At 37.5% G+C, this 20,403-nt stretch overlaps 1 protein-coding gene and 1 long non-coding RNA gene across 4 annotated transcripts; one reads left to right on the top strand and one right to left on the bottom strand.

Moving 5' to 3' along the window:
• Nucleotides 1-8,862: 8,862 nt before the first annotated feature.
• On the bottom strand, nucleotides 8,863-12,296 carry LOC111251119 (uncharacterized). Its single transcript, XR_002673643.2, has 3 exons — nucleotides 11,971-12,296; nucleotides 10,974-11,027; nucleotides 8,863-9,399 (listed from the first exon to the last, which is right to left on the bottom strand). It is a non-coding gene; the product is annotated as an uncharacterized LOC111251119 (long non-coding RNA).
• Nucleotides 12,297-12,599: 303 nt separating this feature from the next.
• On the top strand, nucleotides 12,600-20,328 carry LOC111251881 (aldehyde dehydrogenase family 16 member A1-like). Of its 3 annotated transcripts, none has more exons than XM_086990373.1 (13): nucleotides 12,600-12,906; nucleotides 13,618-13,835; nucleotides 15,373-15,562; nucleotides 15,849-15,991; nucleotides 16,296-16,491; nucleotides 16,916-16,994; nucleotides 17,223-17,460; nucleotides 17,661-17,846; nucleotides 18,085-18,280; nucleotides 18,512-18,604; nucleotides 19,134-19,241; nucleotides 19,559-19,703; nucleotides 20,019-20,328. In XM_086990373.1, exons 1-13 carry the CDS (start codon nucleotides 12,823-12,825, stop codon nucleotides 20,165-20,167), a joined length of 2,025 nt encoding a protein of 674 aa, XP_086846499.1. In that variant the 5' UTR covers nucleotides 12,600-12,822; the 3' UTR covers nucleotides 20,168-20,328. The 3 variants fall into 3 exon arrangements, with proteins under 3 accessions (XP_086846499.1, XP_022664694.1, XP_022664695.1); XM_022808959.2 differs by having other exon boundaries at nucleotides 12,602-12,906; nucleotides 16,742-16,994; XM_022808960.2 differs by having other exon boundaries at nucleotides 12,606-12,906; nucleotides 16,742-16,994; nucleotides 18,527-18,604.
• Nucleotides 20,329-20,403: the final 75 nt, after the last annotated feature.

Genomic DNA, 20,403 nt, shown 5'->3' with positions numbered 1-20,403 from the left:
CAACAAAAGCAAAATATTGCAACTGTATACGTTACTAAAATTATATCTCAATAGAAATAGTTATCAGTGTGTATATGACATAAAGTGGCGTACAGTAAGCCCAAACGGATGTAGTTTGAGCTTTAAACGATGATATTAGTAAGCCAAGAAATATACTCGTCAGATATGGGGAATTCTTGCTGAATTCAGCTCTCAGCACCCGTCTGCGTAACAAGACAGTTGATGGATGAATCAGTAAACAGAGACAACCGTATCTAATAATATACTCAGATAAGTCTGACCCATTTAGCTTGCTTCATAATAGTACTACTAACGGCCAAATTAAGAAATCTAGATTTAGTTTGTTTTCAGGAAACCAGACCACAATGTTACTTTGTTATGAGTATGACCTAAACGAAGATACCGTCAAGGGCTTTATGCTTAAAGCATCATTCGCAAAATTAGAAGCTCTTTAGGTTACAATTGACGGTCTGCGCTACGCTATGTGGACGCAAAATTATCTCGGAAAATTTCTACCCCAACTTGGTCCCAGAATGGACCACACCGAATAGACTAATAGACTATTAAAAATGACAGAAAACTCATTTCTAAAGGTCTTAGTGCGGAAGGCTCGGTGCTGAAATTAGCACTTATTTTGAGAACGAGTTAATCCATGACCTATTGCTCAATCCCCAAAACACTGATGTTATTCTTTACTGGACATTTACATTATCTGTACTTTTATATTTTTGGGGCTTTCGAATCGTCAACAGCCCAAATATGAGTCAAATTTATATTTTTGCAATGGCGTACTCGAGCAAAACTTAACGAATACGGACATACCAATATTTTTTCTCTCATGAACGCTATTCAGTCGTTATTACATTTCTCACTATTCCTGCATAAAGGATCATTCGGTATCTATCTTCATATCAAAAGGTTTTTCACAAAGTTAAAGAATGCTTTTCGAAACAGGCCTTGAAAGGCACGCTTTTGGCTGAGAAACTACCAATACACAGAGCAGTTAACTTCACTTAAATAGCTGGTCAAGGGCATCTCTACCGAGATAGTTAAGATGCATTATTCATTAATAACCTTAAGATTTACGAAGACTCACGTCGTCCTTTCCAGATTTGAATTGAACATCCCGCAATGAATAGCTACAAACTGTAGCTCAAACATTTAGACGGCGTCACAGAAGAACACAATTCAGTTAATAAGATCTTACTTCGTTTAGGGATAGAGTGTTTTTCCAAGGTGCTACAGATAACCCTTCCAGTGAGTGAAAAAATAGTCACAATAAATCGCATCAGTTAAGCACTGAAGACATCTGCATGAGGCACGATTCCCACCCACATGCTTTTTACAGCAAGGAAACGAGCTTGAAATTATATAAGTTGAACTGCAAATCTTGTATGATTTTTGAAGTCGAACTCTCCCGCAATAACAAATTTGCGAACAATTTTTCAGACAGCCATACAATTAAACTACGCTTATACATGAAAATACTGCCCTATCCGTATCTACGATCTGATTCAGTATTCGTAATGATAATATCTACGTTCATTATCTTTAAGCGTTCAGTTACATATCGTTAGGTTACAGTCCTTATTTCCAAAGCTATCAAGAAAGAAACTCTCATTAAATTTATTTTAACGTCTTTTTTGGAAGCTGCTGCATGAACCAGCTGTCAGCAGTCAAAAGTCCCTATGAAACTTAGATGAGCTTCTGACGAGAGATAACTCAAATGTCATATGGGAGCGCTGCTAATTTAGAAGCAGTGGATCGGCACATTTTTCCTTCGGACTGTATTGAACTTGTAATACAAACACTATCATATGATCAATAAAATTGTTTTTCATCTCTCACAATATACGATACTTAACAAAAGGATTGCATTATCCTTAGGTCTTCGCACTCTGGCCGTGCATAGTTTAGTAAGATCCAATACTACTTCTGGATCGCTATTGAAGACTGGCTTTATTTTTAGGTATTTTTACACGCTCAGCCTTTTTTCATCGAGTGACTTACTAATACGTTTCCCAGTCGGAGGTTTGATCTCATAGATGGGTTTTTACAGTAGTTGTGAATCCAGAAGCCGTACTCGGATAAAAATCGTACGCGCATTGGAGGGGTCGCCTCACCTTTTTTTTTTCGTAAACATGATTTTAGAAGAAACCGAATCTGCTAATCTGGCCAGTCCAATTAATTGCGTAATGATCATCATGAGGTTTACCGTACCTAACAGTGTGTGTATTACATCTAGAGAAAGGTGTTTGAATATATACATTTTAAGCAAGCCAAACGATGCTATTTCAAGCTTTAAAAGACTTAAAAAAATGCTGCACAGTTCTATTCCATGTGTTCGATGAGTCAGCGATACATAGAACATTTTTTGACAATTAAAAGAGCATTTTGCAATTTTTTCGGTTCCGCAACAAATCCAAAATACCCCATTTGCGCTAGTCTGATACCACAATAAGTTTTCACCTTGAAAACCTGTAGAGAAAGTTTAAAACGATAATAAGTTGAAATAAAAACTTTATAACGAGGAATATCTATAGAACTTTTAAGACCGTAGTTTTTAGTCAGTAAATATTTGCCCAAAAAAACGAAAGCTCACTGATTTCCTGCGTATTCGTCAGTTCCTTCAGAGTGCCATATATATACACGCTCTGTATGACATAAAAAAAAAACTGTTTTCTTTTTAAATATAAACATTTAACTCCGTATAAATCTAATTCGGTCGCTTGCGTACTTTGAGTGTGTTTTCGAGGTTTTTGTCTGGGTCTTGTGGTCGGGTCATGACGTCGTTTCTCCAGAGGCATAAATACAGGAGTTGGGGCTGACGGCAAAGAAAACATTATATTCGCACGTAAACCACTGAAATGAGTTTATCAGTGCACTCGACTGCAGCCCATTGTTGACTACTACTTCAGTTATTCAGTTGTATCAGCCATTTTGAAGGGATCTTCGCCATTGTTTAGACCTGCTCAGATTACGGTATTATTTGAAATTACACAAAATAGAAAGATTGGCAAATGGCGCTAGAACAAATAATCTGATGAGAGCCGTTTGATTTCTATGTTCACCTTCCGGGTTAATTTGTCTTCGGTCGGAAACGCTATGAAGTACTATTAAAAAAATGTTTATAACAGTCTTTCAAGATGTATCTGGCTTAATAGGTCCTTATAAACCAAAGTAATCTGCACACTCGCTTAACAATCTAAAAAGTCAAAACGTAGCACTATTTGCCGATATTATCGGAATACGGGGGGTACGTGGGGAAAAACTGTCATAAAGGCAAAGATTTATGATTGTTTTACGGATGGCTTAATAAGTTTGCCAGCTTCAACTTCAGTTTTCGTTTGTTTGTCTCTTAAGAGGGGGGGGGGAGAAGGGTCTTGTATTGCCCCACACATATTGCGAAACCGTAATAATCTGCCAACGTGGATGTTTTCAATCTAAAATTGGGCAATTTTTGGAAGATTCGTTTTCCACCATCAAAAAGGAAATGAAGCGACGCATGCTGATCCTGTGCTCAAGTATTGGTGGCTGTTTAGTTATCAAGCGCATAAGCCAGGAACGGTTCGCACGCTGCAGCAAATGAAAGCCCAACCTTTACCACAAACATATATCTCGACGTAATCCGATCTCGTAAAAATGCACATAAAATCAAAAGAAAGGCGAAGGTAAGTGCATGGTGCACAGAAAATGTTCTGTTTATCTAATGTATTCCTAACAAAACGAACATTCCTGGTTATGAACTTAAGAGTAATCTATATTTCTGTCAACCGCAAAGTATTACTGCCTAGCCTCATAAGTGCACGTACGTTCAGGCAGATGATCACGTGTTATGTGCGTAGGGAGGTAGCATCGGCGGAAAGGGCAGAGTGAAGCTGCCAAACGACAAACAAAGTGAGGAATGGGTTCAGGGCGACATTCATAGTTTGGACTACTATGAGGAGACGTACGTTTGACACAGAGAATTGTCGGTTTGACACAGAGTTACCGGCCATCTAAGCTATGCGGAAAAATCTAAACTGGTCGTTTGTTAAGTGAAGCTGTCCCCGAGTTTTCTATTCATCCTGGTACATCCTCATATATCTGTCCTATTAGAATGGAACGCTTTACTGGTAATAAAATTTACTTGGTATAGTTCCACATGGACAACGGTCACTTTCACAATCGTAATTATAATTGTTTCATAGCATTCAATGCATACCTTCATCTAGTGCCAGCAATGCTCTCACCTACTGCGAATGTAGCGGTATAATTCGTCTGTCTCCTAGATAGCGATCTTCATGTCTGACAGAACTATTAGGCTCGAGAGCTTTGACTTTTTTCTTATATATATACATAGATAAGAAAAAAGTATATATATATGAAAACGGATTGATGCTCTACTGTACTGTTCATAGGTAGTGACTTCCCAGATTTTCCTGTCTTTATCCAAGCTAACATTTATTTATCTAGCATCGGATTTAAGTATTTAAATGTGTTACACTCCCTAAACAATCAAGCGAGGCTGAGAGTAATTAAGATTGGTAATAACAAAGCTGTTAAGTTTGATAATTCTGTGTTTCCTGTGATAATTCTGTTTAGCTTTTATAAATTTACTTCATCTTGAAGTTAATATAATTTATCTCGAGAAAGCGAGCATTCTCTTCTTTCGGAGAGTTGGACCATAAAGGTGACAAAGTCCATATACCAATCTTATGTACCGCACAATTATGCACTCGGAAAACATATATATACATATACGTTTGCTTAATAAAAAAAATCTTATTTTCAAATAAAATAAGACAACTAAGCGTATCCGGTTTATAGTCCTAGATTTAAGAAGAAAGGCAACAAAAGATCACAACCACATATCCGCAGAATTAAAACCGAATGGTCCATGTAGGGCTGGGTTTTAAGACACTACGTTATGGGTTATATGAAACACAATTTGCACCTGGCAACCGTTGAGAACAATCTTGGCCACCGGATGGCGGAGTATTACAGTCTATTAGCTGAAAACTCTTCCATATTATCGACTAGAAGAGCTTACAACAATTTACTTATCTTTGGGAAGGACATCCCGTTTTAAACTCGTTTAACCTATAAGTTATGAAAGTTATATGGGAAAGAAATTAAATTATGAGTAACTAATTATATTTGTACAGAAAAATCAGTCGCTGGACAAAAGAAAAATTTTATAGAAATAGGTTCTAGTAAAATTTTTGTCCTATGTTTTGAAGATAAATAGGAAATACTGCAACTATTGTTCTCCAACGTTAATTAAATTCTATCTATACATCGTATATGTTGTACTACGGGGCGTACTAATAAATGTTATCCTAAAGGGTTTTTGCAATATAAGAACGAGGTGTCGCCCAAACAAGTCACGTTTGTGCCCGTACTAGTATGTCGCATTATATATATATGTGTGTATGAGTGAGTAAATATTATGTAATACAGCCCAGCATTTTTTTGTGATTTACTTTGAGTTACTTCTGGAGAGAGCAGCTTTTTAGGAGAAAACAGGTTGATCATTTTGGTTATTCGTGGCTCAGTACATATTCCCTTAAAGTGCAAAAAAACCTACACTTAACCATAGTAATTTTAATTTTTGAAATTTGGTTGGAAAAAATTGAGTAACCCAAAATGTGGTACGGTTCTAGCCGACATACGGCTCAAAAATATTCAGAGTTTGATCAAGAATCAAATTTTGTTTGTTGAAAACATGTCGATAACAGGCGCCATAGACTCATTTTCGGTAGCGGATTATATATATTTAATGATTTCAATCGCACAATATTATATAATATAAAAAGGTAAGAGTTCACATGACCTGTGTAGTAGGTGCAATTTGTGTGTATTTCCTGTCGATTCGTAGAAAACGAATTGTGTTCTTGAAAAACATATTTTTTCCTAAATGGGAGGCTTCAGCACTTAGAATAGTGTGTTGGGTTTGATACTTGTGTCTGCCCAGAGGATGCATACTTAGAAATTGACATCGCTCACTGTAGTATAAAGCTATAGCGGTAACACCACTATCCCACAAATATAGATAATCTCTAAAGCGTTCATCAGTAAACATTTGTGCTACTGAAAATTCAATTTTTTCATTCATATGCTATCGTTTTCTTTTCAATTTTCATTGATTTCCTGAAATGAAATAATCATAACAGGCTCATATTCCATAAATGGCCGCATCTCAGTAGCATGGTTAATAAGGCTGCCGTGCATCAATCGAACGTCTCCTTGAGTGTATCCAAAAGTGATGGGTACCTGATTTTTTTTTTATTCAAAAACGTGGCATTATTCAGTTTATGTAAAAAATATCTCACGAATAACAGCACGAATTAGTTTGATGGACGATGTATTTATTTCATTTAGAGTAAATATGGGGTAAGATTGTCCAACGGTGTATACACGAAATACCCTTGAAGCACAAAAACGTCGATGGCAGAAGGTGGGGCATCCTTACAGATGTCGTTGCCAGTATGATACCTCAGAAAGGAGTACTCAACGTTTGAGTTAGACAACTTTTGTCTCAGAAACTCCAGTGTCTGTCTGCTGATAATAAACATAAGTGACATTTTTATCAAATAGAGCGTTTATTGCCTACCTAAAAACGGTATCAACCGCCGAGTAGTGAGTAAAAGACAAGATATATTATTGTTAATAGTCGCTATCATTAGATCATGTACCTGTCTATAGAAATCGACCATTAACATAAACAACCTCATTACACACAGAAGCACTTCTAAACAACATCACAGAAGGACGAGCAGATAACAGTAGCGGAAACAGACAAAAGCGATAACGTTCAAGCCTCTGCATATAACCTCACCGCTCATGGCCTTATGTAAGTGACGGCCGAAAATACCGGCATAAATCTGTGGCTGCTGCCAAAACCAAATATGAAAGACTAGGATCCGCAAAGAGTATTATGGCGACAAAGGAGAGTCTAGACGAATCTATACATTGGTGCAGTATGGAAAAATGATGATGTGAAGGAAAGGAAAGTCATTTTGCCCAAGTGGCGGTAGACGATGTTAACTGTTAAATTTGCCTTGCTAGAATTTAAATTACTCGCATTTCATACTACATATAGTTGTGGGTATTATGTATTATACTGGGAACAGAGAACATCGCAGCATATTTGACCCAGATACACGGCGCATCCGAAGGTTTCGGCAGACCGCACAATACATTGCCCTTGGCGCCTGCTTCGGTAACTTCACAGAGAGATTTTCCTGTACTTAGTCTTGAGCATACTTCTTTGCCATATATACGTATTTTACAATAGCCCTACGCATTGCTGCTTTCGTGAAGCGTCTCATAAAGCTATCCTCTAACTGTAAATTCTGAGTGTAATTCTTCTTCACGCATGTTTCTCCTATTGTATTTTCTTAGATGTATACAATGAGTTATTATTTAATTTGCGCCTTTTCATTTCCTATTAAAATTGTTCGAGAAACTCTTCTAAATAAACTTGATTTTCCACTTATCTATCTGTGCGTCCATTCGTGTTATGTAATTGAGACATATTAAGAGATCGCATTAGAAGCATCCCTTGCCCAATGCGTACGGACCATGCAAGCTTGTAGTATGCTTGAGGCAAAGTCAATTACTTACAATTTCGCCAAGCAACTCAACATAAACGTACCGGACAGTTTGCATCATGGCTAGATTGCACGAAGGAAGTGGCTTTCCCAACAGGGCACGATGAACGCTCCTTGCGGCAGCATAAAAGGTGTGTTTTTAACGCGCAATAAGCTCTACTAAATTAGCGGCCAAAGTTTTCCTCAAAAATCATAAGGCTGCGATGGAGTCATTCAACTTTACCCCTTCAAATATCTTTAGTGCAGACGAAATGTTTTTTCTTACGCTAATGGTCTCACCTAAAGTAACTGCACTGAAAAGAGCGAAACCCCTGACATCACAAAAACGGGTAATTTTTGTTACAATACTCATTTTCGAGTACATAATAACTAATAGAGGCACCCTTTGAAAACCAGGGTTTTGCAAACCCACCCGAATGTATCACAAAAGAAGTATTTGCAGACCGTCTTAAGTATTTAATCTTGACCATTCGCTTTCCCTAGATCATGTCTGTTAATGGTTGACAACGACATCGTTCTGAATGCAAGCGAGGTAGCTTTGGAAAATGGCGTCTACATTATTAAATTTCCTCTACACTGCTAGAACAAGCTACAACCCTATAACGTGGCAGTGCTTAGGCCACTTAAACTTCAACTTTATATAGCTCTACAGAACGTAGTTACTATTTACCATAGAAGGATTATAAATCTATGACATACCGGATAGAGAAAATGCATACGGAGATTATTTACGAAGGCAAATATCCTTAAAGGATTTTAAACGGCAGGTACTTCTCCGCTGAGCTAAAACTTATTTACACTAAATGTTCTTCCTTTAGTGAATCAGGTTGATAATGATCCGGGGCCGTTGGGTTATCACGGAATGTCCCTTCAGCAGAACAGCCGTTAATATTCGGATATCGAGGCTTTCCTGCGGATTATCGCCCTATTGCAAGAGGCAGCGCGAGTAAATTATGCGTTACTCTTATAATATAACACTAACAGTTCCGTTTTTAAAAATATGGGCTAGTTCGCTTCAGATGTTCCACGGAATCAATTAGATTCAACTATGCAGTCCAAATAAATATGCTGCTTATTTGTATATAAGTATCTATTTTGTATAAAAAAACATTCAAGAGCTGAAGAAATTTTCGACCAAGATAAAACGAGAGATATCTAACCGCTCCAATCCAATTGGCTTCTTCGTACAGAATCATTTATAACCTGTATAGGCCTACTTCCCAGCGGCATTAGGGTCTCTAATGGATTATTTATCGAAAATTAACAATTTATTATTTGGTGGCGGAAAAACAAAACATTTTATTTAATTCAAATCTTAAATAAGTTGTTCTATGGGTTAGCTTCAACCCTAATCAAATTTTGTAAGATAGATTTACTTTGAAAAGTCGATTGCGTCGAAAAGACGGATAATGGAAGCATGCTTCAGACTTATTTCATGAAGGATTGCACCATATAAATGATTAAAGCAGCCTACGCCTAGTATAATAAGACATGAAACGAGGTAGGAAAAAACAGGCGACTGCTTCGCTAATGTCTCTGGTGAACGTTGAATTAGATCTATTATATCTCTGTAAACGGCCTTCTACGAAAAAATATAGCTCCCACATTTGGCATGGTCCCAGCTGTTTAGACAGAAAGGATGCATGAAGCCACTTTCGCTAATATTCGCTGATACTTCGCTGCAGATGTTTGCTGTAGGAGATATATAGCAGATTGGTGCTTCTACAGGATAGGCATCGAGTACCCAAGTGAAGACAGGGTTTGGTGTGTTTCATCCTTGCTTCATACAATACTGGAATCGAGTCTGAGGCAACAGCATATCATTAAAAAAATACTAAGTTAAATCGTTTAATTGACGTCGAATATACATTGAGATTTATATCAAGAAAGAAATCACTTCTATTTAGATTAGCCGTATTATATTTAACGAGTTTTGTTTTTATGAAAGTAACTGGAAATAACGCTCGATTGAATGTTATTTCCAGTTGCTTACGATACTGTACTATTGCTTTTCCTTAATCTGGCTTCAAAGAAAGTAGTGGTACAATATCTATTTTATTTTCTACAGTTCCGTCTTTAAAAATGAAACGTCTTGTTTTCAAAGTCGAATGGGGACAAGCCACATGCGCATGTGAGTCTTTACAAAATACATATACTGCTGTAAACAGAAAAGAAAATTAACAAAGTTTCGCTATCGTTAAGTTCGTGCACTGGCGTAGGGAAAAGATTGCACACCTATTTAAGCTATTTTTATGATTACTGAAAATGAAGTGTAATCGTACGTTTCCCACAGATTGTGGATTTGTGTATATATTTATGCAGAAGTGGAACTGAAATTATCTATATTAATTGAGTTTACGTACAATGGTAAGGCAATACTTTACATGTTGAAAGCAAATCCCACTTCACAGTGTCCTAACGTTTACATAAAATTGTCCCTTTCAACTCCGTGAACCTCATCCTATAAAGGATCTAGATAGAGCAACGACGATCTCTTTCCGATCTTGTATTTCTCTGATATTTTTTGTATTATTTATTATGTATTTTATTGTAATATTGTTTGATTACAGACCTTATTTGTAGCTACTGCTGACAAATTCAGATTTTTTGGTTTGTTGCCAAAAGCAAAACTTACTATCGGCATGTACAAAATAATTTTCAATATAACGCAAATTTTAACAAAATCAGCCTCAAATCTAATTTGTCAATGGCTTTCGATTACATAACAGAGTCGGATTCAAGTACTGTATGCTTGTTTGTTTCTTATCATAAGTCTACCATCTTACTACAAAATGTCCATGATGTTGCAGTTTTTCAACATTTCTTGGAATGATTGTAAATCTATTCGTTATTATTGTTATGTAACTTACGGCAATCTATAAAGCGATACCCACCTCCAAAATAAGTTTAATCGTAAAGCGTGAACGATACGTAGTACTTCTTTTCAGAGATTTTTCGCTGTTTTGAGAACACATTGTATTGTTTGCGCCGATTAGTACTAACTGAAATACGTACTGTCACAAGACAACTGTGTACTAAAATTGAAAGCTGGTAAACCATAATGTCTTATTTTTCTTTAGGAGTTTTCAAAATCAGGAACTTGTGTTAGTGTTTAGAAGCCGATGAAGCGAAGGCCAAGGGGGCGGTCGCCGTACAAATGCATCGAATACAAAACCGTAGAACTAAATTTGCTTCCAGAAAATGGCCCAGCTAGTCCATTCGTGCCTATTAGCCAAGTAGGAAAGTAATAATCGTTTTACACAGGTATCATCTGGAGTGCCTCAGTTCAAACAACGACAATCAAGCAATCTTAGGCTAGTTGGTATAGGTAGAGAAATGTAGTACAGAAGAATTCGATCACTCCTTCCTTAAACTCACCAATGCGAGAGCTTAACCCGAAGCCGAATGTCCTTTACATTGTATTAGTGAATTCTGAAAAATACTGCGACGTTAAAGATTTAGTTTTTATCACTGATGGCCACAAAAGCTGCTGGCTCATCCTTTTCAAACTGATTGTAAGTGTTAAGAAAAACAAGCTTAGACATCGTTTTTGTTAAGTTACCTAGATTGTATATATCACAGGTAAATGTTGCATGATTCTCCTCACATAACATCATATGAATCTACGATCCATTGTTTCTAATACAATCCTGAAAAAAATAAAAAAACAGGTGTAGTCTACTAATGTATGACTTAAATGATTAAGCATCTCCATTGATGACACGCAGATGTGGGACTGGAAATTACCAACTTCGACTTCCAGTTTTGCTCTCGGGTTTTTCTAGCGCACTACCCTTATGTTTTTTGTACAATTTCATGTATGTGAATCGCATATCTCCGTTGGATTAGTACGTATCTCGTTCGTAAACTTTTCCATTTTGCAAATTTGCAGAATCAAAAAGTGTATATAAGCTGGCTGTTTTGAGGGATGTCTAAAAATCAATAAGTCAAAAGAATACACATAACATAAACGCAAATGGAACATCCTAGTTTGTGTACGAAACAAAAAGCCGTAAAATAGTTACTATACCACTAATCTACAGTCGCTCGAAAAATAGCTATATGGCATTTAGAATTGGTAATGATAATCGATCAGCAATTGATTATCATTATTATACATCATATCATTCCATATTGCTTATTACAAAAATGAATGTTGCGTATGTAGCAGAAGACGAATGTGCTAATCCAAGTGCACGTCGATTACTTGAGAACAGCACTAGTCTTTAACATAATAGATTTTGTTATAATTATTTTTCTTGCGAGTGATGCTGAACAGCGGCAATGAACCCTGTTATCGAAGGGACAACTGAAAGTCTACTACGGGACACAAGTTTTTTTTACCCGTCTCATATTAGAAAACAATGTTGCTTACACAAACAAACATAGTTTTTTCTTCTTTGACACTCCTAGCCATTTTTTTGTGAACAAATCCTTGGTATCACTTTTTGCAGCTATAGTATCAAGGACCAGCCTCCGTTAAGAATCTAATCGGGACGGGTATTGCTAGACTTGTTTGGGTCTTTCTCCCTTCCACAAACCACACCACTTCCCACATAAATAGATATCGAAGCTGCCCAACCTTATCCTATGTTAACAATTTAGTGAACACCAGGAAAAAGTACTTTTATGTGCACCTTCCTCGCGGTTATCTTATGCACGGGCATGTGTCTTGTATTGGTGTTCAAGAATATCTTGGCAATATTGTAAACATCGTCTGGACAGGAGGGGTGGCGGGTAAATTTGAATAAGCTGCTTTAAACATCAGGTTCGCGCGAGCTGCCAAACTGCCTTTCTGTGCGAGTCTAATACTACTAATTTACTAATTACTAATTTCAAAATATCTTTTATGCTTAAAGTCCAGTAAAACTGTAGTAAACTGTGTGCAACGTATCATACTAGTTTAATTTGAGAACTTACGAATCAAAACATAGCAAAACTAAACCGTCAAGTTAATTTTCTCCACTTGCATCTAAATAGAGCGTCCCAGTCAAGAAAATGGAACATTGAAAAAACACACAGAGGAGTGAGGAGAAATAGATAACAGAAGGTGCCCCTTACATCGGCGTGTTCAGTTGTTTCGAACGGCATTTGACGGTATCGGTCTATCTATTTCGAGTTTTACATCTGATATAGTCGTTAGACATTTCATTACACTGATGAGGGTCTGTTGAATTAGAAGTGATCTGACTCTTGTACAAGAATTGCTAATCATAGTAGCCATTTTATGGTACAAATGGCAAAAGTAAGGGAATTGTTTGAGAATATGCAGCTCAGTGATAATGAACACGAAAGGCCTGCGATCATACAGGTAACAACGCGCGAATTGTTTATGTGTTTCTAGTTAAATTTTCATGCACTGTAGGTGTTCTAGCTCTTTTTTCAATTTATTATAATTTTTTGCTAGTTCGGTCCGTTAATATATAAGCACATCCCTGGTGGCCATTAACTCTAGCTGCTTTTAAATGTTATGACATCCTCGATACTAGCGATAGCTAAGCTACTCGGTAACTATGTTGTATTAAGCTAAATGTATTGTAAACCCGTATTTTGGTTTCATCGGAGGCTTGCTTTCGTGCGCAATAATATTTCAATAGAATACGTGGCGATTAGAGATCTGTTTACTAAGAACAAACAAAAATTCTCTAAATTTTAAACTAATAATGATGCCAATAGTTTATTGAGTTATTAAATAATATCAAAATAACTTGAGTTTAAGTATTACAGTAACAACAGTGGCCTATATATTACAACAGACTGTTGTAAGTAATGTCTTTTAAGTACACCAGAGCGTCAAATACATCAATAGACGCACAACACAGTGATATCCTCTGCGTTTATCTCTTGCCCAAAAAAAGCGTCCCAAAAAAAAAACGCTTGGGACAACGGAGAAGTACGCGACCTCTTTGTTATGCACTCGTGATCAAGATTCTTGAATGACAACTATTTTTATGGAATAATTCCATCTTTTTTTAGAATATATATTTTGCGTAGTTTCATGGTATATTCATTGTTTTTTCAGCAATGGCTGTCCAAGCGTGGAAACGTAGTGTCGAGTTTTGCAGTCGGGATCTCAAATACATGTTGGAGTTGTACGGACGTTACAACCGAGTGCGGTCTCAGATACCAAGTCGCCTACGGTAGTCAGCATTTGCTCGATCAGGTCTTAAAAATGGCACCAAAAGCTCAACAGGAATGGTTGAATATTGATCCCGAGGAAAAAACTCAAGCAATTTACGCGTAAGTTGGTTACGAGATAACGATGACGAATTGCAGAAAGAGTTCAATACAATAGTGGGCCCCTTCATGACGTCCAAAATCTTTAAATTCATTGAACTATTGGAAGTAAACCACAGCACGTAGTCTAAAAAAATCGGCACTTAGCCAATAAAACACAAACCGTATATGTCAACGTGATCAAGGTAGGCCGGCTGAATCTACAGAGTTAGCTGTCGATGAGCTGTGCTTGAATCTAGATCCATGTTATTCAGTTACGTCCGCTTTTAAATTTAGTGGCAAAAAACCATAGCCCAATGTATGCTATAAACATCTCCGGATTTCGTACCGGAACACTGTATTTATACAAACATCAGATCAGCTAGAAAATGAATTCGTTTTTTAGCTCGGCTTAAGTGCTACTTTCTTTTTGAGGAAACTGGCCTCCCTCACCAAATTTAGTCCTTTGGCGCCTGAGGTTTTCCTGCAGTCGCTTGAATCACAGATGGATTGTTCAGACAATAGAAGGAAACATCAAAGCGATCCACTCAAAGATCCACCGCTTTATTTGAACAGCTTACACTTAAGGCCACGCTGTGTAGATCTGAAATGACATCCGATAAAATAAACTATAAACTATACACGCGCGTAAAAAAGTTCATATCTGTAATTTATGAGAATTGGAAATAAGGCCAATAGAGGTTGCCGAAGGGCATAAGATCTAGGGCTGTCATAATACAAAGTAAGCAATCCAGGAACCTTTTCTATCAGTTTCTCAACTCATTTTAACAAGCTGAATGGATCACGATCTGTATTCGTTCACTAAAATGATCGTAGTGAACCCGTCGTTGTAGATCGAAGTTTTGTAGATGACCATGTGAAAGATCCTTTTTAGTTGTCTTGAATTCAAAAAGTTACCATCGCTTTTAAACTGAAAGATAAACATTTTTACTCATAGAGTATGTTATTAATTGTCATCAGGTTCTTGTTACCGTCCGGATACAGTTTGTGGTGTCATGAGAGGTTTTCAATTGTGAAGTTTTAGAACTGTTTTTTGACATATATTGTAAAATACTGCAATTTTTTTTATATACTTTTTTTTCTATTTCATACACACGTTTACCCTTGTTATTGTTGTCTTAGCTGCGTGCTTTCCAAAGACGGATAAGTAGTGGAGACGACAGCGTCAGGTATGCGGTTTTTTGGATTTATACTGTAGTCGCACAGAGAACTGTTACCGAAAAACCCAGATAGGATGTGCATAGTGCAGTAACTGCAAACGCAAAAGCACCTAGAAAGAGTACGCTCCAAGTTTAAAACCTGAAAAAAAAGGCTGAAGAAAATGCACAGATAGCAGAAATGAAAAATTTCTGAAATTACTTTCTGACTACCTGATACTTCCATAAAATTATTCACTATTGCCTAACCTTTGCAAGAATTTCGTAGATATTTTATCGGAGTTATGTTGCATTATAAGAACTTGTGTAAGTGAAACTGTTTGCGCTGAAAATAACGTCGTCATCGAACAGTATTGATTTAAGTCCTGTTTGTTGTTATACAGGGTAGCCCGGAACTTTCAGAAGCATGTAGCGCTGTTTAGTACCGCGGAAGCTGTTAGCTTTCCGTTCAAACGTCTCGAAAAGTGCCGAGGAGCCTATGCCACGAATGCTATAGAGTATTTGTACAGCACGGCGGCCAGAAGGTGTTCCGGTAAAATCCTGCCAAGGTGCTCAGCAGTGATTGTCATTCAGGTGGACACGGAGTTTTTCCTTTATTCTCTATGTAGCTCTTTATTTAGAGGTGAAGGAGATTGTTTGCTCGTCTATAGCCCTAAACAGATGTCTCCTCCTACTTTTAAGTTAAATATAATGAATGGAAAAGTCTAAGCAAAACCGTTTCCTTTCACTTCGCAGTATGTATTGTTAAAGAAGTCCAAGTTCCTCATGTATTTATTATGTATGTATCGAAATTCACGTTGGCCTAGATACGTGTCCGCATATTGCTCGCGTCTAATGCTAAATTTGATATTCTGAATAGGGATCGGACTCTTACCCAATGAACCTTATTGCTGAATGGCGAATTGGAGAGGCGTGGTCGGCCCACACTCCTGTTGTCCTCGCTGTTTCTCCGTCAAACTGCTTGCCAGCTCTCATTTTTTCCGACATCTGTCTCGTTGCTGGGTAAGTCTAGAGCATTCTGCTAATAGGAGTTTACATGAAAGACGGCGTATTTAATGCATGGAATTATAGCAATATCAATGTAGTCCAGCACTTCTTATTGCACTTCTTTTTGCCATACCTTTTTTTATTTTACCAAATTGCACTTCATTGTCAACTTAAAAGGGGTCTACACAAGCTTAAGTCATTCAGAAACGTTCTATTGGATTTTAGCTAATAACGGCATGGTCGTAATAATGGATCGAACTGGATAAGGAGGCAATCCATAGGGTATTTAATGTACAAAATGTGCCTCATACATTTGAAGGTTTCCGGCGAATTTTCTGAATGTCGTTATACTTCGTGACTCGGACCTAGGCAAGTTGCAACCTATTACGGGGACAGTAATGCTTTCGCTAGAGAAAAGTCGTCCCAGTATGTCCACCTGTATCATTGCTGAGGGCGCGGATATTGGCTCAGCGGTCAATGGTGTCATGGAAATGCTATCCGACTGCTGGGGAATGGTAAAAGTCTTTAGATGGCTACTAATTCAGATATTGCAAGACCCATTGTTTCATCTGATATAGTTCCTTACGTAAACGATTTTTTACGTGGCTTTCTTCTTTCTTATTTTCGTATATATTTTATGAAGACGCGCCACAGGTTATTATCTTGAGTGATAGTTTTAAATTTTACTATTACGTTTCTAGATTCTAATCAAAATCAGGAATATTTATTCATATCTAACAGAAATATTTTATCCTATTCGAACAGAAAAACTATCTGGGAATAATGGTTTATATTCAAGATTGTATACAATCGCGAGTCATGAAAGCTCTCAAAGCTCAAATGGGCAGCCTAAAAATAGCCAAGTCTAACTTCGCCAAAACAGCTGATCTTGTGGCTCATTCCGATGTTCAGATTATCAAAGCTGCTCATATTCCTCAGAAAACAAAGAACACAGCGCCAACAGTCTACATTCAAGGTTTTCGAACTATTAAGGAAGTCGCCAGCTTAGCGTCAGTAGGTAAGCCATTTCTCCGCGCGCACATTTGCCAAGAAATTTTGCTAGACTCTTTTCCCAAAATAACCCGATATATTTCGAATACTATTGTAGATACATGCATGCTCTTCGTTTGTTACACCCTCACAACGTTTTAACTATGCTTTTTGATGCGGCCTAAACATGCCTTTTCCAGATTATTCCCTAACTAGATAACTAACATGAACCTATGATACAATATAATACATTTAGATCCGTTACACTCGGAGTATCTTTCTATCTGGACGGAATACGTGGCACGAGCTGTCGAAATAGCTGAACGCATTTATGGCTTCCGATACATCTGGATTAATGGACAAAATCACTTTTATAATAATCCTACCTTCCTCAAAGAGCTGTATTTCCCCTCCGGAAAAATGGACTTATCTGAGAAAATTTCTTTCTCACCGCCGCCGATCCCTAATGTGGAACTTGAGCACGTCTTCAGCAAGTATGTCGCGGATTAAACTTTCATCTGTGATTATACAGCAACTATTCTTCTTGGATGGTATATATTTTAATTGAATCCAAAAGAATACATTTTTCGCCAGCTGGGTCGTGTTCGTCAGCTCGAGTAGCTGGAATGACAATTCGTAGCTAATTCTGATAGAATTTTTAACGTTTCGTACCTTCAATCAATACTATTCGCAGCGTCGACTGTACCCTCAAGCTGTACTATGACGGCGGTCAGAAACATGCTGAATCACAAACTTGCTACCCGGTGTTCGAACGTATTTCATCGACCGATCGTGCCGCTAAAATCCTCGCCTACGTGCCTGCTGCAGGGCCGAAGGATGCTTGCAACGCTGTTGAAGCTGCATTAAAGGCTTTCCCAGGGTAATGTTCAGGTTCGGTGCTAAAATATCAGTGTGGCCTTAGAATATATTGGTATGCCAAGGCAACAGTGATATATGGGCTAAGAAAAGTATGCTAAACACAAATTCGACGGAGGGTGGATGTGAACTCTGAAGTCTTAATGGGTAGGAGATACTGACGCATCGCATGATTTTTGTAACAAAGTTAACAAGCAGAAATTGTAATCGATGTCTGTTTAATTTTTACATAATTGTTTCAGATGGAGTAGTAAGTCAGCGTTCAGCAGGTTACAAATTATCTACTTTTTCGGGGAGAATCTAAACCAACGAAAAGACGATTTTATCGAAAAGCTGTCGCGAAACACGGGCCATTCGGACTGTGCACAAGAGCTACAGGAATCCATAGACGCGATTTTCAAATGGGCTAGCTATCGCGATACTGATGTCGAGGGCTTTGTAAGTTTTTTTTTCTAAGCTTTGGAACATTCAGTAACGCATTTTTTTCTTAACGTTTTTTTAGTCAATGGCGACCTTACCTTACTTATTGCTGTTATTGCGGAAATGGTAGTTGTAATGGTACCCCGTGTAAACTGAATTGAATATGATAGGAAGAAATACATACAAAATAAATATAGTCCATCGAATGAGCATTAACGGAGTTCAAATTCAAGCCACCGATGGTTTAAGTGCGACATATTTCAGGTATCATCCCCAGGTATGAAATTGTACTCATCACAGGAGCCTCACGGCGTAATCGCTATCATCTGCCCTCCGATAAAGGTTTGTTACTTCGTCGTGCACATCCTACAATATATAATAAAAAACTTGAAAAAGTAGTCCATAGTTAACAGTAGAAAAACTTCTACCCTTTCCTTTTCCTACTTGTCGACCTATTTGAACTGATCCACCTTCCGGTCTATGTCCATAAATATGCTTTCCTGAGGTTAAACCTTTCCACAAAGTTTATTTACGTTTTGGTAACGTTACAAAAAAACGCATCTTCCAGCCGCCCCCTTCGACCGACTTGGGCTAAACATATAATCATAAATCGTGTTTTAGAGCTTCTCTTAATATATGCGCGAACCGTCAGCTCTAAGCCTTTTTCTCAACACATTAAGGTGGCACGTTCTTAAATTAGTTTATTAAGCCTTTTTCTCAACACTTTAAGGTGGCACGTTCTTAAATTAGTTTATTTAAATAAGACACAAGTCTGTTTTGTAACAACTCCATGTGAAACGTGACTAATGTAAAAAAGTGCTATATGTAAATCGTTAGCGATATTTGCTCCCTGTTTACTGCGTATTGACAGGTTATGCGTTCTCTAGTCACGCTTTTGATTAGTGCAATATCGATTGGCAACACCGTCGTTATCGTCGTTCCAGAGGAATACCCCATTGCACCATTGATGCTGGCCCAGGTACGTTTAACAGATTGTCCAATTTTGACAGCTAAATTAAGGAGCTTCTACTAAGTTAATGCATATCCGCCTACTAAAACGTATTGGCATTATTATAATCTATCGTAGACGATAGGAAGGTTATATCTGAGATACACGTCCAGTCAAGCAAGATTGTATCCTGTGAAGGAGCCGCGTTCATGCCGTTATAGTTCGTAACCAATACCTGGTCAGTGATTTTGCTTGCTGTACACATCTAAAGTTTAAGGTTAGATTATAACGATACGTTAATCAAAACGTGCGGCTGTATTTAATTCCTGATGAAATCGTTGCTTCAGGTTATTGATACGTCAGACATTCCTGCAGGGGTAATCAACATTCTGTCTGGTAACACAAATAGTTTATTAACTACGTTAGCTGCGCATGTCGACGTTAAAGCACTATGGTGTTGGGCCAACAGACGATGTGAACAAGCTAATGAAGGTGAGTGAGAGGCATATTTTTCTGAGCCGGCGTCTCGTTTATTTTTCATAGTTTTATTTTCCGATAACATATCTGTATTTTTAAATAAAACAAACAGCATTTGCTCCCATTTGTTCCTGCTAATAGAGACGTTTATACACTGGAGAACGTTTGAGTCGCATTTCAGATTCGTAGATAAAATCAATGGCTGGATAGAGCCAAGAAAGTGCTAATAAAGTAAGAACCACTCGTTTAACGTTAAAGTAGGTATTGAATGTCCGACAATGTAAACGGCATCAGGTCTTTCACTAATTTGTGGTCTCTGAAAATTTCCAGGTTGTGAAAAAAGCGAAAAACGTTCAGTCTGGTGGTTTAACATTAACCCAAAAAACCCAGTAGACGTTTGGCCCGATAAAGAACTAGACTCCTACCGAGGGAATAAAAAATACGTTTGGCTTCCTTGTTTATCGGTTTTCTCTAATTAATATTTTTGAAGACTGAACGTTTATCTGACAGTGCAGTGCCATTATGTACTGGACTTGTTCAGCTGAGGTCAAGGTGTTTGCATTATAAGGAACGGATACAAATAATACCATGCAGTTTATTGAAGTCGGTGTTATTAATAAATTCATTTGCTCCTCATCTATCTGCTTTTGTCTGTTGTTAATACTGGAACGCTTGTTTTGAAATATTTTTAGGTACGTTGAAAGCGTTAGTTTTT

This window comes from Varroa destructor, unplaced genomic scaffold (assembly GCF_002443255.2).
Source record: "Varroa destructor unplaced genomic scaffold, Vdes_3.0 BEIS01000005.1, whole genome shotgun sequence".
Taxonomy (NCBI): domain Eukaryota; kingdom Metazoa; phylum Arthropoda; class Arachnida; order Mesostigmata; family Varroidae; genus Varroa; species Varroa destructor.
Note: the sequence above shows the minus strand (reverse complement) of the source record. Positions and strands in the feature narration are given on the sequence as shown.